Source organism: Cetorhinus maximus, chromosome 1 (genome assembly GCF_964194155.1).
Source record: "Cetorhinus maximus chromosome 1, sCetMax3.hap1.1, whole genome shotgun sequence".
Classification (NCBI taxonomy): domain Eukaryota; kingdom Metazoa; phylum Chordata; class Chondrichthyes; order Lamniformes; family Cetorhinidae; genus Cetorhinus; species Cetorhinus maximus.
The window spans coordinates 216,109,032-216,135,655 of NC_135879.1; the positions used below are offsets into that span (position 1 = coordinate 216,109,032).

At 40.1% G+C, this 26,624-nt stretch overlaps 1 protein-coding gene across 2 annotated transcripts in view; it reads left to right on the plus strand.

Annotated features, from left to right (window-relative positions):
- The window catches only part of letm1 (leucine zipper-EF-hand containing transmembrane protein 1), a 130,759-nt gene extending 107,177 nt beyond the window's left edge, over positions 1–23,582 (plus strand). The window contains exons 11-14 of one of the 2 annotated variants that reach the window (XM_078553148.1): positions 5,267–5,401; positions 5,776–5,963; positions 18,947–19,103; positions 19,777–23,582. In XM_078553148.1, the coding sequence (XP_078409274.1) occupies positions 5,267–5,401; positions 5,776–5,963; positions 18,947–19,103; positions 19,777–19,938 (642 nt within the window). In that variant the 3' untranslated portion in view covers positions 19,939–23,582. The remainder of the gene's footprint in view (positions 1–5,266; positions 5,402–5,775; positions 5,964–18,946; positions 19,104–19,776) is intronic. The other variant, XM_078553157.1, reaches the window with a different exon arrangement.
- The last annotated feature ends 3,042 nt before the right edge of the window (positions 23,583–26,624 follow it).

The following is a 26,624-nucleotide window of genomic DNA, read 5'->3' on the forward strand; positions in this document are numbered from 1 at the left end:
CTGACCTCATTACAGCTTTGGTTCAAACATGGACAAAAGAGCTGAACTCCTGAGGTGAGGTGAGAATGACTGCCCTTGGCATCAAGCTGCATGGTATCAGGTCAAACATGGGCAAGGAAGCCCCCTGCTGATTACCACATACCTCCCCCCATCCAGTTGTGAATGGTGGACAACTAAAATTAAACAAGTCACTGGAGGAGGCGGCTCCACAAATATCTCCATCCTCAATGATGGGGCAGCCCAGCATATCTGTGCAAAAGACAAGGCTGAAGCGTTTGCCACAATCTTCAGCCTGAAGTGGCAAGCGGATGATCCTTCTCTGCCTCCTCCTGAGGTCCCCAGCATCACAGATGCCAATTTTCAGCCAATTCGATTCACCTGACATTATATCAAGAAATGGCCGAAAGCATTTAATACTGCAAATGCTATGGGGTTCCTGACAATATCCTCACAATACTACTGAGGACTTGTGCTGCAGAACTTACAGCACCCTTCACCAAGCTGTTCCAGTACAGCTACAACACTGGCATCTACCCTGCAATGTGGAAAATTGCCCAGGTATGTCCTATAGAACATAGAAACTAGGAGCAGGAGTAGGCCATTCAGCCCTTTGAGCCTGCTCCGCCATTCATTATGATCATGGCTGATCATCCAACTCAATAGCCTGCTCCGCTTTCTCCCCATACCCTTTGATCCCTTTCACCCCAAGAGCTATATCTAACTCCTTCTTGAAAACATACAATGTTTTGGTCTCAACTACTTTCTGTGGTAATGAATTCCACAGGGTCACCAGTCTCTGGGTGAAGAAATTTCTCCTCATCTCAGTCCTAAATGGTCTACCCCATATCCTCAGACAGTGACCCCTGATTCTGGACTCCCCCACCATCGGGAACATTCTTCCTGCATCTACCCTGTCTAGTCCTGTGAGAATTTTATAGGTTTCTATGAGATCCCCCCTCATTCTTCTGAATTCCAGCAAATATAATCCTAATCGACTCAATCTCTCCTCGTATGTCAGTCCCGCCATCCCAGGAATCAGTCGGGTAAACCTTCGCTCCACTCCCTTTATAGCAAGTACATCCTTCCTCTGATAAGGAGACCAAAACCGCACACAATATTCCAAGTATGGTCTCACCAAGGCCCTGTACAATTGCAGCAAGACATCCCTGTTCCTGTACTTGAATACCTTGGTTATGAAGGCCAACATACCATTTGCCTTCTTTACCGCCTGCTGCACCTGCATGCTTGCCTTCAGCGACTGGTGTACAAGGACCCTCCGGTCTCGTTGCACATTCCCCTCTCTCAATTTATAGCCATTCAGATAATAATCTGCCTTCCTGTTTTTGCTACCAAAATGGATAACCTCACATTTATCCACATTATACTGCATCTGCCATGCATTTGCCCACTCACTCAGCTTATCCAAATCACACTGAAGCATCTCTGCATCCTCCTCCCAGCTCACCCTCCCACCCAGCTTTGTGTCATCTGTAAATTTGGAGATATTACATTTAATTCCCTCATCTAAATCATTAATATATATTGTGAATAACTGGGGTCCCAGCACCAAACCCTGCGGTTCCCCACTAGTCACTCCCTGCCATTCCGAAAAAGACCTTTTTATTCCTACACTTTGTTTCCTGTCTACCATCCAGTTTTCTATACATCTCAATACACTACCCCCAATCCCATGCGCTTTAATTTTACACGCCAATCTCTTATGTGGGACTTTGTCAAAGCCTTCTGAAAGTCCAAATAAACCACATCCACTGGCTGTCCCTCATCGACTCTACTAGTTACATCCTCGAAAAATTCCAGTAGACTTGTCAAGCATGATTTCCCTTTCATAAATCCATGCTGACTCTGCCCGATTCTGCCACTGTTTTCCACGTGCTCAGCTATTAAATCTTGTATAATGGACTCTAGAATTTTCCCCACTACCGACGTCAGGCTGACTGGTCTATAATTCCCTGTTTTCTCTCTGCCTCCCTTTTTAAATAGTGGGGTTACATTAGCTACCCTCCAATCTGTAGGAACTGTTCCAGAGCCTATCGAATCTCGGAAGATGACCACCATTGCATCCACTATTTCTAGGGCCACTTCCTTAAGTACTTTGGGATGTAGATTATCAGGCCCCGGGGATTTATCGACCTTCAATTCCATCAATTTCTCCAACACCATTTCTCTACTAATACTGATTTATTTCAGTTCCTCCCTCTCACTAAACCCTGTGTTCCCCAACATTTCTGGTATGTTATTAGTGTCCTCCTTTGTGAAGACAGAACCAAAGTATGTATTTAGTTGGTGGGTCATTTCTTTGTTCACCATTATAAATTCCCCTGTTTCTGACTGTAAGGGACCTACATTTGTCTTCACCAATCTTTTGTATACAAATAGCAGGACAAATCCAACCCAGCCATTTACTGCCCCATCAGTCTACTCTCGATCATCAGTAAAGTGATGGAAGGGGTCATCAACAGTAGTATCATGTGGCACTTGCTTGGCAATAACCTGCTCACTGATGCTCAATTTGAGTTCCAGCAGGATCACTCAGCTCCTGACCTCATTACAGCCCTGGCTCAAACATGGACAAAAAAGCTGAACTCCAGAAGTGCAGCAAGGCAGCATTTAACTGAGTGTGGCATCAAGGAGCCCTAGCAAAACTGGAGTCAATGGGAATCAGAGGGAAAACCCGCTGCTGGTTGGAGTCATACCTAGCACAAAGGAAGATGGCTGTGGTTGTTGGAGGTCAGTCATCTCAGTTCCAGGACATCACTGCAGGAGTTTCGCAGGGTAGTGTCCTAGACCCAACCATTTCAGATGCTTCATCAATGACTTTCTTCCCCTCATAAGGTCAGAAGTGACATTTGCTGATGTTCAGCACCATTCACTTCATGTCCAAATGGGGCAGGACCTGGACAATATCCAGGCTTGGGCTGACAAGTGGCATTTGCGCCACACAAGTGCCAAGCAATGACCATCCCCAACAAGAGAGAATCTAACCATCACCCCTTGACACTCAATGGCATTACCATTGCTGAATTCCCCACTATCAACATCCTGGGGTTACCATTGACCAGGAACTGAACTGGACCAGCTATATAAATACTGTGGTTACGAGAGCAGGTCAGAGGCTGGGAATCCTGTGGTGAGTAATTCACTTCCTGACTCCCGAAAGCCTGTCCACAATCTGCAAAGCACAAGTCAGGAATGTGATGGAATACTCTCCACTTGCCTGGATGAGTTCTGCACCAGCAACACTTTCAAGGAGCTTGACACCATCCAAGACACAGCAGCCCATTTGATTGGCACTCCCTCCACCACTGATACACGGTGGCAGCAGTGTGTACCATCTACAAGATGCACTGAAGGAATTCACTAAGCCTCCTTAGACAGCACCTTCCAAACCCACAACCACTGCCATCTAGAAGGACAGCAGCAGCAGGTACCTGGGAACACCACCACTTGGAAATTCCCCTCCAAGCCACTCACCATCCTGACTTGGAAATATATTGCTGTTCCTTCACTGTTCCTGTGTCAAAAACCTGGAATTCCCTCTGTAACAACACTGTGGGTGTACCTACACCACATGGACTGCAGCACTTCAAGAAGGCAGCTTACCACCACCTTCTGAAGGGCAATTAGGGACGGGCAATAAATGCTGACCTAGCCAGTGACATCCACATCCCATGAATGAATAAAAAAAAGTCAGCCCTTGTTCCCATTCATGATTACTATATAGCGATGATTCATGCGTTATCTGTGAAAAATACCTAGCTTGGTTTTAAACCCATCCCACCCAGTCTTGTGGTTGAATAGCATTCACTGTCTAGCATGAGCTAGGCACATTATGCTTGGATTCATATTCCCACAAGGAATCTTTGCTTTCTAGGTATGGAACTTGAAAGTGAGCGTTATGACTCTGTATTCACTTAATCTGTTGTACCTTTGTTGAATCTTGCATTTTTGTGCCTTGTAAGTAAAAATTAAATTTAAATAGAAGGAAAAATATTACAAAACTAAGAAGTACCTGTTCAATGATTGTTCCCTTTAACCAAACTAACACTGCATTTTAAGACCATTCATGTTTTTTTTTCATTCCAAACTATAGTTCACTGTGACGGACTGGAGGCTGTAACTTGAAAGTGCGCTTATGTCCTTGTCAGATTTTTTGTATGGTTATTCTCTCAAATCTTTATAGTAGAGAAGGAGGCCAATTGTGGTACTGCCAAGCCTTAATCTAGTTATCCCAGTGACCTCTTGTGATAGTATTCTATAGCCTAATAACCCTGTGTGTGAAAACATTTGTTCTTATTTCCCCACCCCCCCCGCCATTGTTTTAGTGATCACTCCTGAATTCATGCTGCCTTATTTACAGACTCACCAATGAGTGGAAACAAACTTTCACTATTTACTCTCTTGATGCTTTTTTGTAATTTTGAAAACCTCTTCCAGATCTCTACATAGTCATCTCTGTTGCAGTGAAAATGCCATAATTTGCTTGAGCCATTCTCCATGGGCCAGATCTTGCTGTGAAATTAATGTCATGTTAACAACATTCTCTGTTATTAATGTGCAATTCAGCCAATAACTTCAGGGGATTAAGATGCAATGCAAGTTACAAATCTCTAGAAATTACTGGTTGATTTATGCTACTCCAACATATGCTTCACACAATGGCACATTATCCTTACCTTCTCCATTATTTTTGAGAGCTAGCTTGATTTGCACGTTAATTGCTCAATAAGCATCCTTCTAACAAAATAATTGTTAATGCATTTGCCAATTAATCTTTCTGGCCCAGAAATGGTACAGCTTAAAATATTCAGTCTCATTCCTGCAGGTTGTAAATTGCTGAGACTTTTATTTTTAAAAAACAATCCTACTTTTTGTTTCTTTTTTTTCTTTCTCTCTCAATTCGTTATTTCATTCCCTTTCAGTGCCTGATTTAATTCTAAGTCATCCACCCTAATTCAACCTCCTCCTTTCAGCCCTATTTCTTTCTTAACCTTTAAACCTCATTGATTAAGGAGGTCCCATGTTCCCTAAGATCCCAGGTGCCTATTGACCTCACTGCACTGTTATAAGCCCAGACTTCCAGCAAGCTAAGTGCAAAAAAAGTTTTCAGTTGAAAGGTACAGTAAATGTAACCGCATATGCCGAAAATGCTTCTCTCCAGCAAGATCTGACCCATTAATATTTCAAACATGTAACTATCCTCAAACTTTAAATTGTAATTCACCCTGACTTACTGCATTACTTTTAGGGTGAAGAGATTACAAAGGAGGAAATAGATATGCTCAGTGATGCTTGCACGAAGTTGAAGGAACAGAAGAAACTACTAACCAAAGAGAAGGAAGAGCTAGAGGAATTAAAGGGAGATGTACTAGAGTATAATGAGGTATGAAAATATTTGGTTTAGTCAAAATTAAATATTCATATCTACTTTTCCTCTCTACCCTAAGTTTGAATGATTTACTTGAGACTACATCAGCGTACAAATTAAAGAGAAATGTCGTATCTCCCTGCTTGGACTGAACACGACACAAAATATAACAGACTTAAAAATTGCTGAGATTCACCTAATCATTTTTCTCTAGAGATAGCAATGCTAAATTTGCTGTGTAAATACACGCTTAATTTAATTTGTTTACCTTGAAAGCAGGTCAGTCCCATGATTACAATAAATCCTTAAAATAAGATTAATTTGGTCACATTGTCTCAGATTATGTCAGATATATGTCTGTTGAAGGATTTTCTTGTATTCCATTATAGGATTTAGAGGAAATTAAGAAGGAATTGTCCAAGACTGGAAAGGAAACAATCGTAGAAGAGTCCAAAGCTAGCAAACTATTAACGAAGAGAGTAAATCGAATGATCAGTCGGATTGACACACTCATTGTTAAGCTGGAGAAAGGCAAAGAGGTGTTGGATGGACAACTGGACAGTGATGCAACATCTGGGTATGTGGATATAATGCTACATAAATAGTTTATTTTGCTCTTATTGCTGTTGATAATTTAAACTACTTTTGATTTGCTTTGTGGGCCTAAAAAAATTCCTAATATTTAAATCTCATTATAAAAATTGTATGCTTTTTCACCCATCTTTTTGAATCATTGATCTGAAATGAGTTGAAAGCACTCATTCCAGGTATCAATCTAGTAAACCTCCTTTGAACCACCTCCAATGCATTTACATCCTTCCTTAAATAAGGAGACCAAAACTGCACACACTATTCAAGGTGCAGTCTCACCAATGCCCTGTATAACTAAAGCATAACATCTTTACTTTTATGTTCGATCCTTCTCATAATAAAGGATAGCATTCCATTAGCCTCCTTAATTATTTATTATCCAGGCACATTCTTCTGAAAAAATATTTCTTTGAACTATTCAAATTACGTTGGAAAACTCACAATAGTTGACTTTGAAAGTTTATTTTCACACTAATCAATGGAGTTATGGCAGTTGTAGAGTAGAATATCTCAGAAGTAAACTGCGTAAAAAAGGCACAGCTTCATTTCCACTAATTTTAAAACAGTGCTCCCTAGTTCTGGAGTCACCCACAAGAGGAAACATCCTTTCCACGTCTACCTTGTCAAGGCTGTTCAAGATCTTGTATACTTCAATCAAGTCACCCCTCACTCTTCTAAACTCCAGTGGAAGCCCAGTCTGTCCAACCTTTCCTCATAAGACAACCCACTCATTCCAGGTATCAATCTAGTAAACCTCCTTTGAACCACCTCCAATGCATTTACATCCTTCCTTAAATAAGGAGACCAAAACTGCACACACTATTCAAGGTGCAGTCTCACCAATGCCCTGTATAACTAAAGCATAACATCTTTACTTTTATGTTCGATCCCTCTCATAATAAAGGATAGCATTCCATTAGCCTCCTTAATTATTTACTGTACCTGCACACTAACTTTTTGTGACTTATGTATTAGAACACCTAAATCCCTCTGCACCACAGAATTATGCAGCCGTTCTCCATTTAAGTGATATTCTGCTTTTTTGTTCTTCCTGCCAAAGTGAACAACTTCACATTTTCCCACATTAAACTCCATTTGCCAAATCTTTGCCCACTCACTCAACCTATCTATATCCATCTGCAACCTCCTCATGTCCTCTTCACAACATACTTTCCTACCTATCTTTGTGTCATCTGCAAATTTAGCTACCATGTCTTCATTCCCCTCGTCTAAGTTATTGATGTAAATCGTAAAAAGTTGAGGCCCCAGTACAGACTCTTGTGGGGCTCCACTTGTCACATCCTGCCTATCAGAAAAACACCTATCTATGCATACTATCTTCATGCGGCAAACTTTTTTTCACTCAATTAATGGTTAGGATTTTGAAGGCACTGACTGCTAAGTTGGTGGATACAGGTTCAATAGTAGCCTTTAAAGGGAAATTTGGTATATACTTGAAGGAAAAAATTTGCGGGACTAGGGGGAAAAGAGCAGGGGAATGAGACTAAATGGATTGTTCTTTTAAAGAGACTCGATGGACTGAGTGCCTTTCTTTTGTACTGTACTATTCTATGATCACATTCAGTCCCAACAACCTTGCCTAGTGATTTCAAGGCAGGAAAATAATGCCAAATTGCTTCCTCTATGGCTGATACTTCTGCTTGAAAGACCGAAGATTGTTGATATATCCTCCTGTTGAGTGAGATCAGGTGTTCCCTGATGTTCACTATGATAACAAGGTCTTGAAACCATTGATTGTCTTGTAAGACGGTAGCATTTTTCCCTTTCTGACCCAAGCACAGCTGTATTTCATTGCACAATTTAAAGAAGTACTTCAGCGCCGTTCCCTGAATTAGCCACCAAATTGAAGTATAATATAACATGGTGAATTTCACATTCTTCCAAAAGCTGATTGAACTGGCAGTTGAGAACAGCAAGCACCTTGAATAAAATGTTTTAATAAACATATCTATAACATGATACATTTTCAACAGAGCTTCTTGATGTAAAATGTCACAAAAATTGCTAAACTACTAGTTTAGGGTGATGCTTTGCAATTTGACCTTCAATTTTACCATAACTAAGAACACAAAAATACGTGCAGGAGTAGACCATATCACCTTTCGAGCCTACTCCACCATTCAATACGATCTGGCTTCATCTCCACTTCCCTGCCCACTCCCCCTATCGCTTGATTCCCTGAGAGACCAAAGATCTGTCTATTCAAGCCTTAAATGTATCAATGATGGAACATCCACAACCCTGTGGGCCAGAGAATTCCAAAGATTCACAATCCTTTGAGTGAAGTAATTTCCCCTCATCTCAGTCCTAAATGATCAGCACCTTATCCTAAGACTGTGCCCCCATGTTTTAGATTCCCCTACCAATGGAAACAATCTCTCAGCGACTCTTTTGAGCCCCTTCAGAATCTTGTATGTTTCAATGAGATCTCCTCTCATTCTTCTAAACTCCAGAGAAAATAGACCCAATTTGCTTAACCACTCATCATAGGATAACCCTACCATTCCAGGAACCAATTTAGTGAACTCTCAGCTTTCTTGTCAAGTACACATCCAATTCGTCCAGAGCTCTCACCAAGCTGTTGAAGAAGTTGTTTTCTGCTGTTGTATCCCTCATCAGTACCAATTCTACAGGTTCTTTTGTTATGCACAGGCTTTGCATCAACTCCAAGGCAGAATTCTGCCCTTGGCGGGGATGCTCGGCAGGTGTGGTCGGCACCGCACCGCGATTTTACGCGGACAGGCCAATTATGGCCCACCCAGCGTGGAACGCGAGCAGCAGTGCTCAGCGCTGCCTGTCCGAGCGGGGGGAGGAGGGCAAGCTCTAACATATGAGCAGGGACATGTTTTTAATTCAAGTGTTAAATTTTTATTTTATTTTTATTTGCTTTGGGAAACCTCATCCCGCCATGGATGAGGTTTCCTAAACAATGCAAAGGCCGCTCGGCCTTCTCACCTGCCGCCAACCGTTGGGTTGAACATGCAGTGACAAATTCAGGGCAATTGTTTACTTAATGGCCTTAATAGGCCATTTAATTGTCAGCAGGCGCACTTCCGGCTCTGGCGCGCGCCCACCAACAGAACTATCGCGAGAGTGTGCGTTGACATTGGCACATTCGGCCAACGTCAACGCGCTTTATTTCATGCTCAGGCGCGTTGGGTGCGTGCCCGCACACCAAGCATAATTTTCTGCCCCAAGAATGCTAGTTGATTCACTGCAATTACAGCAGTTCTTTCAGCAATTGCAATTGAAAAGGCAGCAAAGGACTTTGCTTTATCTCAGCGTTAACTATTCAAGTTCCCAATTAAATCATTGATTCTCTTAGCGATTGGGTTTCCTGAGAGGCAAAAGCTTGCTGCTGATCAAGGCACAATGTTTTTGCATTGAATTCTACAAATAAAAATAATCTCAAAAAATGGTCTCATAGCTACAGCCATTTAATAGGCAATTGTGTAGCATGTCTCACATCACTTGTGTGGCGTTATTAGTAAACATTGCTTCTTTCTCGGTGACTTTGCTAATTCAGAAAATGTTTCCTCTTGCAACTTTCTCGCCATGGTTTGCTTTGCAGTATCTTTAATATCTGATCTTTTAGCAGCGTTGCTTGTTACTTACAAATCAAATACTTGGGCTTTTCATTCATATCTGCAAACAAGTACAAATTTCTCCATTTCTCTTGAAAAGCATGGCACTCTTGATCTACCTTCATGTTATTGGATGACGCACGATGGTCACTTATAACTTCAGAATTTAAAAACCTGGGATTGATGTTGAATAAATAAAGAATTGAAGACTGGGGGGAAATAATCCTGGTATTAAGCAACTCCAGTATTTTTCTTCATTAAGCTTTAATAATATAAATTTTTGCATTTATTTTCTTTTACACTGGTAAGTCAGTCCTGATTCAGTGAATAGCACCAAGTATGTAAAGACTACTCTAAAACACACACACCTAAAACGCAATCTGTCTATCCATCAATAAGGAGCCAGACCACCAGCCACTATCCTCTACAGGTGAAAAGTTCACTCCCAATTTGAAAGATCTGTTCTTTAGACTCTGCGGGAAAAGCAGTAAACAGCACTTTGTTGCATATTCAAATCTTTCCAGGGGAAATGATGGCCAGCTGGTTCGGAATTCTGCACGCTGTATGAAAATATTCCACACATTTGTCACCTCTGGTTTATTAGTTTCAGAGGTGATCTAATCAAACTGTTTAAAATGATGAAAAGGATTCAGTAGGGTTGATGCAGATTAACTGTTTCCTATGCTGGGGAATTCAGAAGAAAGGGGTTGGGCACAATCTTCAAGTTATATCCATAAAATCAGATTGTGGAAATTTGGAAATCTCTCCCCAAAAGATTGCGGATGTCAATTGAAATTTCAAGAATCAACAGATTTTTATTAGGTATGGGTTTCAAGGGATAATAGAATGGATTTGAGGTGCAGATCAGCCATGATCTAATTAAATCAGGCGTGAGAGGCTGAGATGTAGTTGGATTCATCCCTCCCAGTTTTTACCTCTTGTTCCTTTGATATGTTCTATTCAAAGTCTTTCAGCTTTTTTCTTTATGTCACCGGTTGACCTGGACTGGGCACCACCCTCTGGTTACGAGTATGCTGCTGTGCTACTGAGTCAATGAGGCTTGTGGGGGAGGGTGTTAGAGGAAAATGTCTACAGGTTTGACTTTTAACTCTGGGCCTCCAGATCCAGAAACTGATTGGACACACCCTTTTATCAAACTTCTAAACTCCAGGTGAAAATAATCTATTAGTAGCTCAATTGCACATATATTTGGTCCCATACCGCAAAAGTTGCCAAATCTCTGAATGTTAAGATGCGGAGCAGCTGCCAGATCTGGGAAGATGCTTGGGATGCACTGTATTGCAGAAATGGTTCTCTAAGGTCCTGATTTCCTTGCTTTGCTTCTGGCCTCTTCTGACAACTTTCCTCTTGTGTAGGATTATATAGGATTACATTGGGTATATGGCACAAATCTTTCAGCCCAACCAGTTCATGCTGGTGTAAATACTCCACTTGAGCCTCCTTTCATTATTTCTCATCTAATCTACCATCGTAACCATTTATTTCCTTCTCCCTTATATGCTTGTCTAGTTTCCCCTTAAGTGCACTGTTTGCTGCAATCACTCCATGTGGTAGCGAATTCAACATTTCTACCACTCTGGTGAAGAGGTTTCTTCTGAATTCCCTATTAGATTTCATGGTTTATATTAACAACCTCTAGTTAGGCTCTTCTTCACAAGAGGCTCCCGAAGAAATTACAAGTTAAGATTTGTCACGTTGGCCTTTTATTGCAAGGGGCCTGGAGTACAAGAGCATGGAAGTCTTGGGGCTTTAGTGAGACCTGGAGTACTGTTCTCAATTTTTGTCTCCATATTTAAGGAAGGATATACTTGCATTTGAGGCAGTACAGCAAAAGTTTGCTGAGTTGGTTCCTGGGATGATAGGTTTATCCGATGATGAGTGGCTGAATGAATTGGCCTATACTGTCTGGAATTTAAAATAATGAGAGATTACTTCATTGAAACATTAAAGATTCTGAAGGGACTTGAAAGGGTAGACACTGAGGTTGTTTCCCTTGGCTAGGGAATCTAAAACATGGGGGCACAGTCTCTGGATAAGGGGCTGACCATTTAGGACTGAGATGAGGAGAAATTTCTTCACTCAGATTGTGAACCCTTGGAATTCTCAATCCCAGAGGGTTGCGGATGCTTCATCTTTGAGTATATTCAAGGCTGGGATAGATTTTTTAACATCTCAAGGAATCAGAGCATACAAAGAGTGGGCAGGAAGGTGGAGTTGGATGAGACGATCAGCCATGATCATATTGAATAGCAGAGCAGGCTTGAGGGATCATATGGACTACTTTTGCTTGTATTTCTTATGTTTACAATGATTGCACCACCCGAGATCTTGAAGGCCAAGCAATTGATCCAGGCTTCTGTAGCTAAACTTACTGTGTAGGGGAGCATTATATTGTTAATGAGCTTTCAGGTAAATTTGGAACCCCATCTGCGAAAACTGCAATTGACTAATTTGGGATACAAATACCCCAGCTTGTTCAAAGAATGATGTTAGGCATCAGTGACACACCAAACTTGAAAGTGATGGATGAAGTAACTAAATATGCAATTAAAACCAAGATTAATTGTTTATTTTTATTATCATGAGATTAATTGTGTTTTTTTTTAAGTTGTCAGCAGCCTGGACAATTACTCAAAGCATTTGTCAGATGTAGAATTGTAATATTGATTATTGTACCAGAATTGAGAATTTTTGGCTTGTCGCTCAATTTTAGTTGTATAAGCTAACCTATTTGTGATAAAAATTTGTTGTATTCTTACTGGTCACAGAATTACTAAGTGTTTCTGAAAACTGCAAAGAATATACATTAGCTTGGTATGTTGAAGGCACTGGTATGTGGGTATTTACCTGCTTGTTCTGGTCATTGTGAACTAATTGGCATAAATCGTATTGCTGTTGTAACTGTAATGAGCATTGTCACTGAATGTCAGGATCAGATCAGTAGGTCAAGCCATCAACCTGTGGGGCTGTTTAGTATGTTTGGCAGTTTATGATGTGGGCAAATGTAGTTTTGAATGCTGATACATCATGTTTGATTCAAGTTAAGATAAAGAGTTTTAACGTACCAGTACCTGTGCTCTGCATAATTTCAGATTTGGTCTTGCACAAGGCCACAGTCAATCCGGAGCCAAGTGGACAAGTCAGAAGTTTCTATATAAAAGCAAAAAACTGCGGATGCTGGAAATCCAAAACAAAAACAAAAATACCTGGAAAAACTCAGCAGGTCTGGCAGCATCCGTGGAGAGGAACACAGTTAACGTTTCGAGTTCGAATGACCCTTGTTGACCCTTGTTGGACTCGAAATGTTAACTGTGTTCCTCTCCACAGATGCTGCCAGACCTGCTGAGTTTTTCCAGGTATTTTTGTTTTTGTTTCAGAAGTTTCTATGGTTTATCCAATTAGTTTTGTGTTTTTCACCCAAGGGCAATCCCTTTCTAGTTTTGATTCTAAGGAGAATAGAGAAATCAATATTTTAAATCAACTATTCTATATCTCTTTTCATGTTTAGTAAAAAATTTAAAGGTAAACACTTTCTAAGACTGTACTGAATTGTCGTTTGGTAGTACAGAACCTGAGTATTGCTGAAAAAAGACATGTTGAAGCTTTCTGTCTTGCACTCATCAGGACACTTCGCAAGAATATCAATATAAATGGAAAACAACAGTCTATACCATATGTGAAGAGAGTGATGAATGGTTGGCAAGTGAACTCTGGTAGAGGTGTTGCCATGGAGAATGCACCAATGATGGTGACTGACAGTTAACTGCCAACCATTGTTTGAAATTTAAACCAGGCAGCATTCACAGTTAGGTAGATGAATTAACAACGCAAATAGATGCAAATGGGTACGATATAATTGCAATTACAGAGACATGGCTGCAGGGTGACCAAGGCTGGGAACTGAATATCCAAGGGTACTCAATATTTTGGAAGGACAGGCGAAAAGGAAAAGGAGGTGGGCTGGCCTTGTTAGTTATAGATGAAATCAGTGCAATAGTGAGAGAGGATATTAGCTCAGAAAATCTAGGCGTCGAATCAGTCTGGGTGGAGCTAAGATGGAACAAGGGATGGAAAACATCAGTGGGAGTTGTCTATAGGCCTCCAAATATTAGTGCTAAGTTAGGGGGTGGCATTAAACAGGAAATTATAAATGCATGTAACAAGGGTGCTACAGTATCATGGGTGACATTAATCTACATATAGACTGGGCAAACCAAATTAACAATAATACTGTGGTGGATGAATTCCTGGAGCATGTACGAGATGGTTTTTTGGACCATGTTATGATGTGTCAGATGATGTGTGCCAGGCGGACCAAATCCACAAATGAAACTTGGCCACGCTATCACAATGAGTTTGCAATTTGTATTTAGAACAAGATGATGTGTGTACTAAATTTAGAAGTAATGAGTCCACTAAGACCTTTAGAGATTTGAAAAATTTAATTAAAATATTTATTAACAAAATAAAAAATTTCAAACGCATACGTAAGACTGCAATTACTTAATATTATAACAACTCCTAAAATACTAATTAACCTGATTCTCAAATACACACCCCCTTTAAGACAACAGTCCAAAATAGATTTAAGATTTTTAAAAAAAAATGAGCAAGTTAATACAGTACCCATTTGACAATAGAATTCCAAATGGTCTTCTCCAAGTTCAGTTACTGGACACAACAGACTTATGCACAAATGGCTGGAGGCTTTTTCAAGGCTGCTTCACACACATCTGTTAGATCTTACATGGCCCTCAACCTAGCCTTTCATTCTCCTTTATATATGTTTCTCTCTCTTTAATATGTAGATTCCATTGTTCCACATGTCTTTGCAACTGTACCTTTCCCATAATATAAAAACTTTAATGTTGCCAATATTGTCAGTAACCTTTGGGAAAAATAAACACGCTGCTTAGCGTTGCTTATCTGACTAGTTGTAAACAGACTAACATCCCTTTGAAATCCAAACAATCCCATCACTTATCTAAAAATGCAAATTCCCTTCACACCTTACATGCTATGACAGTAACCATGTTTACTCATTAGCATTTCAAGTGCATTTCTACACCTAGCTTCTTTTGATAATTTCAGGCTTGCAGTCTACTTGACCCCAGATGTTATTAAATCACAGAACCATCTACGCTCACACCCATAAACCTACTTTACAACAAACCAGAAAAATATTATGAAAATTATTATACTTGCGTAACAACCAGTATATTGAAGAACCAACTAGGGAACAGGCTATCCTAGATTTGGTATTGTGCGATGAGAAGGGGTTAATTAATAATCTTGTTGTGCAGGGTCCTTTAGGGAACAGTGACCACAACATGATAAAATCCTTCATTAGGATGGAAAGTGAAGTAGTCCGATCTGAAACTAGTGTCCTAAATCTAAACAAAGGAAACTACGAAGGTATGATTCATGTGTTGGCTAAGATAGATTGGGGAACGTCATTAAAAGGCATGATGGTGGATAGGCGATGGCTAATATTTAAGGAACGAATATATGCATTGCAACAGTTATACATTCCTTTCTGGTGCAAAAACAACAGGAAAAGCAGCCCAATCATGGCTAACAGAAGAAATTAAAGATAGTATTAGATCTGAAGAGGAGTCATATAAAGTTGCTGAAAAAAAGTAGCAAGCCTGAGGATTGGGAGCAGTTTAGAATTCAGCAAAGGTAGACCAAGAGATTAAGAGGGGAAAAAATAGAGTATGAGAGTAAACTTGCAAGGAACATAAAAGCGGACTGTAAAAGCTTCTATAAGTATGTAAAAAGAAAAAGATTAGTGAAGACAAGTGTGTATATCCCGTACAGTCCAAAACTGGAGTATTTATAACAGAGAACAAGGAAATGACAGAGCAATTAAACAACTACCCTAGTCCTGTCTTCATGGAGGAAGACACAAATAACTTCCCAGAAATGCTAGGGAACCAAGGGTCTAGTGAGAAGGAGGAATTGAAGGAAATTAGTATTACTAAAAAAAATAGCGCTGCAGAAATTAATGGGACTGAAAGCCGATAAATCCCCAGGGCCTGATAATCGACATCCCAGGGTACTAAAGGAGGTGGCGATGGAAATAGTGGATGTGTTGGATGTCATCTTCCAAAATTCTGTAGATTCTGGAACAGTCCCAGTAGATTGGAGGTGGCAAATGTAACCCCACTATTTAAAAAAGGAGGGAGGGAGAAATCAGGGAATTACAGACTAACATCAGTAGTAGGGAAAAAGCTAAAGTCTATTATAAAGGATGTGATAACAGGACACTTAGAAAAGATCAACGGGATTAGACAAAGTCAAAATGGATTCATGAAAGGTGAAGTTTTTGGAGGGCATAACTAGCAGAATAGTACGGGGAGGCAGTGGCATAGTGTTATTGTCACTGGACAATTATTCCAGAGATCCTGGGTAATGCTCTGGGGACCCAGGTTCAAATCTCACCACGGCAGATGGTGAAATTTGAACTCAATGAAAAAAAATCTGTAATTGAAAGTTTGGCGATGACCATAAAACCATTGCCGATTGTCATAAAATCCCCATCTGGTTCACTTATGTCCTTTAGGGAAGGAAATCTGCCGTACTTATCTGGCTGGGCCTACATGTGACTCCAGACCCACAGCAATGTGGTTGACTCTTAAATGCCCTCTGAACAAGGGCATAAGAACATAAGAAATAGGAGTAGGCCATTCAGCCCCTCAAGCATTCCCTGTCATTCAATAAGATCAACCCCCCTGATATTTCAAAAATCTTTCTACCACCTCTTTAAACACTTTCAGTGATCTAGCCTCCACAACTCCCTGGGCTAGAGAATTCCAGCCATTCACTACCCTCTGAGAGAAGAAATTCCTTCGCATCTCAGTTTTAAATGAGTGCCCCCTTATTCTGTAACTATGTCCCCTAGTTTGAGATTCCCCCACTAGTGGAAACATCCTCTCAATATCTACCCTGTCAAGCCCTCTCAGAATCTTGTACATTTCAGTAAGAACACCCTCATTCTTCTAAACTCTGATGAATAAAGGCCTAACCTGTTTAGCCATTCTTGATAAGTTAACCCCTTCATCCCAGGAATCAGTCTAGTGAATCTCTTTTGAACTGCCTCTAATGCCAGTATATCCTTTTCTTGAATACAGGGACCAAAACTGTGCATGGGGCAATCAGTCATGGCATTAAATGCTGGCCTAGCCAGCAACACCCATATACCATGAACAAATAAAAAAAATAGATAAGGGAGAACCAATGGATGTGATGTATTTTGGATTTTCAGAAAGCTTTGATAAAGTCCCACATAAGAGGTTAGTGTGCAAAATTAAAGCACATGGAATTGGGGGTAATATATTGGCATGGATTGAGAATTGGTTAGCAGACAGGAAACAGAGTAGGAATAAATGGGTCTTTTTCAGAATGGTGGGCGGAGACACTGCAGAGATTGGTGCTTGGGCCCCAGCTATTCACAATATATGTCAATGATTTGGATGAGGGAACTGAAAGTAATATTTCCAAGTTTGCTGATGACACAAAACTTGGTGGGCATGTGAGTGGTGAGGAAGATGTTAAAAAGCTTCAAGGCAATTTAGACAGGTTGAGTGAGGGGGAAAATACATGGCAGATGCAGTATAACACAGATAAGTGTGAAGTTATCCACTTCAGTAGGAAAAATAGAATAACAGAATATTACTAAAATGGTGATAGATTGAGAAATGTTGATGTGCAAAGAGACCTGGGTGTCCTTGTACACCAGTCACTGAAAGTAAGGATGCAGGTGCAGCAAGCAGTTCAGAAAGCAAATGATATGTTAGCCTTCATTGTGAGAGGACTTCAGTTCAGGAGCAAGGATGTCTTACTGCAGCTGTACAGGGTCTTGGTGAGACCACATCTGGAGTATTGTGTGCAGTTTTGGTCTCCTTATCTAAGAAAGGATATACTTGCCATAGAGGGAGTGCAGTGAAGGTTCACCAGACTGATTCCTGGGATGGCAGGATTGTCATATGAGGAGAGATTGGGTCGACTAGGCCTGTGTTCACTGGAGTTTAGAAAAATGAGAGGGGATCTCATTGAAATATATAAAATTCTGACAGGCTAGACAGACTGGATGAAGGGATGATGTTTCCTCTGGCTGGGATGTCGCGAACAAGGGGTCACAGTCTCAGGATACGGGGTGGTCCATTTAGGACTGAGATGAGGAGAAATTTCTTCACTCAGTGGGTGGTAAACCTGTGGAATTCTCTACCACAGAGGGCTGTGGAGGCCAAGTCACTGAATATACTTAAGAAGAAAACTGATAGATTCCTAGACTATAAAAGGGTATGGAGGGAGAGTGGGAGTATGACATTGAAGTAGAGCATCAGCCATGATCGTATTGAATGGTGGAGCAGGCTTGAAATGCCGAATGACCTACTCTTTTCTATGTTTCTACATACCAAAATGATGGTTTGGTGTGTTTAATTCTTTGTGTGTGTGTGTGTGTGTGTGTGTGTGTGTGTGTTAGACTTTTTAAAATGGAGAGGAGGAGAATTTTTTTCTCTGAGGGTTGTTAGTATGTGGAATTCTCATCCCCAGAGAGCAGTGGAGGCTGGGTCATTGGATTTATTCAAGGCTCAGTTAGATAGATTTTTGATAGACAAGGAATTCAAGGATTATGGGGGGCAGACTGCACAGTGAAGTTGAGACCACAACCAGATCAGCCATGATCTTATTGAATGGCAGAGCAGCCTCGAAGGGTTGAATGGCCTACTTCTTCTCCTAAGTTCTTTGTTCCTATGTCTAGTGATTGTTAGCCTGAGCCATTGATGGAGTGTATATTTTTCTTCCTGTTAAAGGCATGGAATGCTGGAGTAAGGTTCTTCACTCAACCAGTGTGTTTTGGTACTTTTATCTAGTTATTGCACAAGTGAACACAGTCTAGTTTTTGGGGGGCACTGAACCTGGTACAGGAGTAACAATTAGTGCTGAATTCAAGGGAGTATCTTGTGTAAAAAGCTCATAAAAGTAATGGTATGTTTTAAAATTGTGCAGGAATACTTTGTGTTCAAGAAAAAAAGTTCCTAATATGTCATACTACGGAACATATGGAACATGCTACCTATTTAAGAAATGCATTGTAATACATTTTATGTGCTTCTCACTCATCATAACAGCAATTATAGATTATAAATTAATGTTTAATTAGCTTCCATTTTTTGAAGTACAGGTAATGTTCCAGCCAAATGGCTGTCAAAATAACTTCTGGAGCCTGGAAATGGATAATAGATTTGCAAATCTGAAATTTAAGATTCTCCTGCAGGTTCCCTTGTCCTCTACTCATGAAAAGTTTCTATTAACTTTAATTTTTTCCTATATGCAGTTTCTATTTCACCTTCAGGGAAAATCTCATCAGCATCAATGAGCTGATCAGTGCAATGAAGCAGATCCAGAATATCCCACAGCACAAATTACAAAAGATTGCTGAATCCCTGGATGAAAACAAAGATGGAAGAATTGATATCAACGAAGTCATAAAAGTAAGCTTGAAATAAATTTTTAACAACCTTCAAATTGCCATACTAGACTTGAATGAAGTGATTCTGGAAAACTATTTTTTGAGGAAAATTGTTATTTTTCTTTCCTATTTTCTCCTCCCCCATTTCTTATGAATTTAAGGAAACATGTCATCAAGGTACTATTTAGCAGAGTTCACTAGAGGTCTAACAAGCTACACCAACCTGTCTGAGTTTCCCTGATTAGTTTCTTGGTAGCATGAATGTTTGCATTGCTATTCTTTAATGCACCTTTATAGAAATGCTGTAATGTAATATCCTATTTGGAGACAGGATATAGCTGAGAAAGTTTTATTGAATGAAAAGTAATTCTACAACCTGGAATATGTGATTTATATTTTGTGTCTGATTAATAACTGTAGCCTTGTAAATGAGAATGGAATATCTTCTTGGTCGGACTTGTGGAGATTGGTGCTGGCTGATTATTTTTCTGGTTTCAACTGCTTATGACTCAATTGCCATTAATCAGTTCCTTTATCATTTATTCAACCTCTGTCTCCAAAAAGGATATTATTCTTCATCCCTTTAAGATATTTTAGAACATGGTTTGAAGAGTAAATATTGACAGTCAAAAGATAGGAAGAGATAGGTTTGCCAAACCACTGTTAATTGCCTGACTGATTTCCTGTCTTTGCAGTTGGTGAAGTTAATTGATAAAGAAGATATAGACATCTCAACCAACCAGGTTGCAGAGATTTTGGAATTATTGCGCAAGGAAGAGAAGGTTGTAGAACAGCAGAAAGCAAAAGAGAAGTCGGAGAAGTCGGAGAAGGAACAGGCGGCAGAAGTCCAGAATTAAACAGCTTCATCTAATAAAATGCTTGTGATATCAGAATTTATCTAATTTTATTTGTTTGATTTTTTAAATTTGTTATAAGCATAACTAAAGGAATCAAGTGGATAATGTGTACCGCGGAGGAATTGTAGATTGCTGCATTGTGCTACAGAAATGGAATAATGTTTTCTGTTATGCCAAGAATTGAATCCCACCATTCCAGAAGCTTGGAAACAATGTTTCTTTGAAAATGCACTTATAAAAGTAATGTTATTGTGATGTGGTAAGCTCTAATAATATTGTTTTTATAAATGAACAAAGCAACAGGAAAACATAACATTGGTGGTGTTAAAGAAGTGCTTACAGTGGACAATAAGTCAGTTAATTGAAATTGAGTACCTTATCGCTTTCAGGAAATATTTGCATTAGCACAAATATGTCACTCTGGACCACTACAAAACCCTTTCAATATTGGGGCTTACTTCAATTTCAAAATCTTCAAAGTAGTGTTAATTAAGACTGATTTTCTATGAATTCTAAAGATGAGTGCTACACAGTGGAATTAGATGAATGCACCAAACCAAAGAATATTTTTAGCTATTTTTGGAATAAGCTAAATTCTTTTTGCATCTGAAATGTTATCACAGTCCTTAAAGGGTTAAATCTCAGTCATATAGTGCATCTACTCAATTATAACTTACTCATTTTTAATAAATGGTATGAATGTTGGACTGCATTGCTACTGTTTACTCCCACACACCCCAAACAGTTTATGTTTTACTGTATTGCTGATTGATTGAATATGTTCATGAATCAGGTTTTTGGAATACACTCAGGTATTTCTAAATTTATTTTTTAAGTGGTTAAGTATTTAGTGAAGAAAAAGCTAGCCCATTGTTCAAATTATACCCTTATTTATATTGCAGATACTGTGGTGGTTGCAGCAATTGAAATGTTTTTATCTGCACAAGATTGTGCTATACTAATAGATAATGTTGTGGCTAATTAAATTTGAATGTTAACTACATTTCTATCACAGAACATTTTCATATTTTACCTTTTTTTGCACTGGCATGGGAATATGGAGTTCAATATGTAAATGTATTTTCTTCATAATTGCAACACATTCAAAAAACACCTACGTATGAATAAGATGGAAAAGTATGATAACCTGCAGATTGTAGACTCAGTTCTCGTTTCCAATCAGTTATATCAAGCGAAGTGTACATTGACCTTAATATTTTCCTAAACAACTTGTATAAAAATAATGACTGTGCACAAAGGTTGTATAACTAGTGACCTATCTGTACAGTATTTGCACTATTGACTTGTATATGATCTTTTTCATGTTTTTGTTTAGATTTGGGATTCATTATCTGTGACTCGAGCAATGTGAGTTTCATCCGTGGCATTGCCATGAAACATTAATATTTTGGGCTGGAAATTATTTGAATTAAGTGCTTTACTCATGCCTAATATAAGAAAGTTAAATGTTTTTAAAGCAATGGCCCAGATGTTCCATGGAGCAGCAGTCAGATTGCTGCTCCGCTCAAACTTCTCCGTGCCTAGATGCTGCTCCAGAAATGCGGAGCGCCGCGTCCCTTGAAGAACTCCATTGCAGCGTTGTAGTGTTAGGGGGAAGGTAAAGTGTGCCCCCTTTTTATGGCACTAGCTGCTGTATGATAAATTTAAATGTGTGGTGTGAATGTTAGTGAATTGGTGAGTGGATGAATGAGTGAACGGGTAGGGTGGTAGAGTGGGTGAGGTTAAGGAGTAAGGTGGGTGAGGTAAGTGGGCAGGGTGGCAGATGGATAAGGTAGCAGGTGGGTGAGGTGGGGTTCAGGGGGTGATGGGGGCGGTGGTTGGTTGTGTAGCTACCCAGGTGTTAGACCGGGTTTGAATCTAACATTTCTATCCAGGTAAGTACCACAGAATAGCCCAAACTAGCTCAGAGTTGACTCTAGCTCAGAGTTGGAGACTTCCATGGAGGGTCCCGGGGAGTAGGGAAATTGGCAATTAGAAGTTCAAATTTCCTGGGCAATTCCCATGGAAGGCAGTGCATCGTGACTTGGGTTCCGATGCACATCTTGGGTCGTACATCCGGTCTCTAACAATCTGAAGACTGGAAGATCTAGACCATTGTTTTAGCCCTTTTTAGATACATTTCTGATTTTTCTTTTGACAAGACCATAGTAAAATGCAAGTTCCCTGCGCACCCCCCTCCCCCCATATGTGATCCTTTACTGAAACTTTCATGTTCAAGTATGTTTTCCCCATAATTATTTCAATTTTTGAAAGAAAGACCCACAACACCAAATTTGTCAATCAGAACCTAACACAGTTTAGGGTTCAGATGATTGTGTTCTTGAAATTAGATCTCCGTGACTTGATACTTTTGACCAGTTTCGGAGACAGCATAAGTAGACCAGCGGAATACGTAACTAAATCTGATTGGGAGGAAAGCACACAAATTTGTTTTTAACATTGAAAGCTATTGGAGTTTGCGCTATGCTAGGTGAAGATTTAGCTCTTTACAATTTCTCCCATCATTCTCATCAATCACTAGGGACACATCTGTGAGATATCCATCCTTGTCAGTTTCCTTAAAGTGTTTTGTTAGGCCATCTAATATGCAAATGCACTTGTTTTGGAAAATATTTTTTTCTCACCAAATCTGTTCCCAGGTCCCTGTGCATCTCTTCCAGTAATTGTGTAGTTGGCCATTGGAATACCAATCGATTGCACGACATGGTAGTATATAGTGTACTATATGCTCTTTTTCACCAGTGACCTGGAATTAAGTCGAGCCAGAAATGGTGATAGAACCTTTATAGTCAAGATGTTTTGTCATATATGTTTTGTCTTTAGGGCCACGATCTAAAGCTGTCCCTAAATTGGTGACCTAATTGAGATATCGCAAGGATCTTGTTGGTGTGGGGAATGTAAAATTTCGCACCATCAAAATACAGTTTGCTGCTCAGTGGTTGGGAGCCGAATAGAGAGCGCTGTACTTTGCATTTGACTATATTATACCCAATCTGGAACTACTTGACAATGACACTAAGCAAAATGTGATTTCGTTTTGGTGGATGGAGAAGAACAGAGAAAAAGAAAGTCATTGACATCATTTTAAAAAGAAGGCACAAGAAACAAGTTGATCTGAAAGTTTAATTGAAATAACGTTATGATGGACTCTCATTAAGTAACGACAGCATAAATAACTCCCTCCTGCAGAGTGAAATGGAAGTGCAAATCAATTTGCAAAGTATATCATTTAATAAATTTAAAGGGGAAATAGTTAATTTCACAGCCATGATGATTATTGCCTGCTGGAAACACATGCCCATTCTGAGATAGTGAACTATTAAGTGTTAGTTATAGTGTAAAATACTGAAATACTATATGTTGTAGGCTCTATATATTTGTCTTCGCCTCTGTTGTGGTAAATAAAAGCTATGGTCCTGCTTTATTAACTTTTTCCTGCTATAGCATAAATGTGTGCAGAAGTGGTGCACTGATCTTTGGAAAATATAAGTGATACATATTTTTTAGAAATAATATGAAAACAATGGACTGGATTTGGTAACAATTAATTTCAAAGAGATATGGGCATTTGTGTATAAAAATTGGAAAATGCATATGATTAAAGTGCGCAAAGATTTAAATTCCTACAAGTCTTCAGTGTATTTATTTTTCTAAGGATACTTCCTTTTCTCCCCTCTTTCTTCCCATTGGGAAATGTTGATGCACAAAGGGACCTGGGTGTCCTTGTGCACCAATCACTGAAAGCAAGCATGCAGGTGCAGCAAGCATTTAAGAAGGCAAATGGCATATTGGCCTTCATTGCGAGAGGACTTGAGTACAGAGAGCAAGGATGTCTTACTGCAGCTGTACAGGGCATTGGTTAGACCACACCTGGAGTATTGTGTGCAGTTTTGGTCTCCTTAGCCTCCCGTAGAAGGGGTACAGCAAAGGTTCACCAGCCTGATGCCTGGGATGGCAGGATTATCATATGAGGAGAGATTGGGCTGACTAGGCCCGTATTCACTGGAGTTTAGAAGTATGAGCGGAGATCTCATTGAAACGAATAAAGTGCTGAAAGGGCTGGACAGACTGGATGAAGGGATGATGTTTCCTCTGGCTGGGGTGTCGCAAACACGGGAAAACAATCTCAGGATACGGGGTAGGCCATTTAGGACTGAGATGAAGAGAAACCTCTTCATTCCGAGGGTGGTGAACCTGAGGAATTCTCTAGCACAGAGGGCTGTGGAGGTCAAATCACTGAATATATTTAAGAAGGAAATAGATTTCTGAATTCTAAAGGCATCGGGGGTATGGGGAGAGCATGGGAGTATGGTTTTGAGATAGAGGATCAGCCATGATCTTATTGAATGGCGGAGCAGGCTCGAAGGGCCAAATGAACTACTACTATTTTCTATGGTTCTATTGATTCAGTCGTTCCTCCCCACTTTGTTTTCAGAGCGATCAGCTGGCCAGAAAGTAGGAAAGATTATCTCAAGATGAATGCACTATGGTTGCTATTGTGTCTCACTCAGGTAACCTTTTCCATTATTGAGAGAATAGGCCTAGCTACAAATGTCAAATAAATGCATTTAACCTTCAAGCAATAACTAGTTCTGCATTTCTAAGGTATGAATTGGCATCAATTTGTCAAAGGTCAGGACACATCACCATAGTAAGCTGTGCAACTCAGTCTCTGCTACTAACTTACAAATGATCTTATCGGTATCACAGGATGGAGACACATACACAATAGGAGCTGATGGGTATGTTTTAACAGGTTTACTGTTATTTGAGACTATGGCTTTATCTTAACATTGCAAAAGTGCCTCTTCAACTTGCCTATTGATGCTGAGTTGTGTTCATTGAAGGTATTTTATCAATTTATTATATCAGTTACTTATAAATATGGCCATCACTTCCAAAACTTCTCCAAAAAAAGGTTTTACCTGTGGATTAGCATTATATTCAATGGCTTAACAATGTACAGAATTTCAAATGCCATCTCAAACTTATCCCATCCCCAGGGTACAATCTATCCCTTGAAGATATTCTCTTGGGACTGAGATCAATTGTGCCACAATATTTAAGGACATTGTTCAGAACATAATGTGGAAGACTGCAACAAAATGCATAATGTCATCACATTTCTACCTCTCTGGAGCTCTGAAGAAGTCATACGGACTCGAAGTGTCTACTCTGTTTCTCTCTCCACAGAGGCTGCCAGATCTGAGCTTTTCTAGCATTTTCAGTTTTTATTTCAGATTTCCAGCATCTGCAGTATTTTGCTTTCCTTTTAGTGTTTAATTCACTGTCACTTCTCTTCCAGAAATGCCTACCTTGAAGAATTACTGCTGTCTGACAGGATTTAAGTTTGCCTCTTTCACCATGTTCACCTTCTTCACTTTCTATTTCCCTTCTGCTGTTTGGTAAGGTTACCAAAACTTGCTTTCACAGCCATATTTTCTTCCTCTGTGACTGTCTTCGTCTCCGACTTACCCCACGTGGATTCTAACTGAAGTTCCATCCCTCATGTTTCAAATCCACACAGGATTACAGGTATCTTCGGGACATACAATGTTCCTCGGACTGCTGTTCTCACCGCACCCTGAGATCCACACTCAATGCCATGTGCCGCCATGTGTACACACTCGACCCCTCTCTCCAGCAGCATCGACTCACCCTATTCAAGGCTGCCCTTGCCCCCAGTTCCATTTCATTCTTCGTCTCATTCGATGCCTTAACAACAAACTTTTTCTCTCCCTTTCAGATGCTAAGGAACATAAGCTCCAACAGCTTATTGATGCCAATGCCCATCCAGGACCCTCCGCCCCTTCCCACCCCTCTGGCTCCATCCCATATTCTAATCCTAGCCCTTGCCATTCATTATAGCCCCTGACCTTCCTCCTCTCAGCTGAACGTTCTGTACTCAGCAAAGGACTCGGCTTCATCCCCTTACACCCTCACCACAATGAATTTTGGGCTCGGCACAATGCTGAACTCTTCTTCCATCACAAAAACAAAAATACCTGGAAAAACTCAGCAGGTCTGGCAGCATCTGTGGAAGGGAGCACAGTTAACGTTTCGAGTCCGCATGACTCTTCAACAGAACTAAGGAAAAATAGAAAAGGGGTGAAATATAAGCTGGTTTAAGGTGGGGGGGGTGGGTGGTAGGCGGTTGGGACAAGAGAGCTGGATAGAGGGCCAGTGATAGGTGGAGATAACCAAAAGATGTCACAGACAAAAGGACAAAGAGGTGTTGAAGGTGGTGATATTATCTAAAGGAATGTGCTAATTAAGGGTAGAAAGCAGGACGAGCAAGGTACAGATAGCCCGGGTGGGGTGGGGTGAAGGAATCGAAAAAGGCTGAAAGGTAGAGATAAAACAATAGATGGAAATACATTTAAAAATAATGGAAATATTGGGAAAAGAAAAATCTATATAAATTATTGGAAAAAACAAAAAGGAGAGGGAAAAATCAGAAAGGGGGTGGGGATGGAGGAGAGAGTTCATGATCTAAAATTGTTGAACTCAATATTCAGTCCGGAAGGCTGTAAAGTGCCTAGTCAGAGGATGAGGTGCTGTTCCTCCAATTTGCGTTGAGCTTCACTGGAACAATGCAGCAGCCAAGGACGGACATGTGGGCATGAGAGCAGGGTGGAATGGCAAGTGACAGGGAGGTCTGGGTA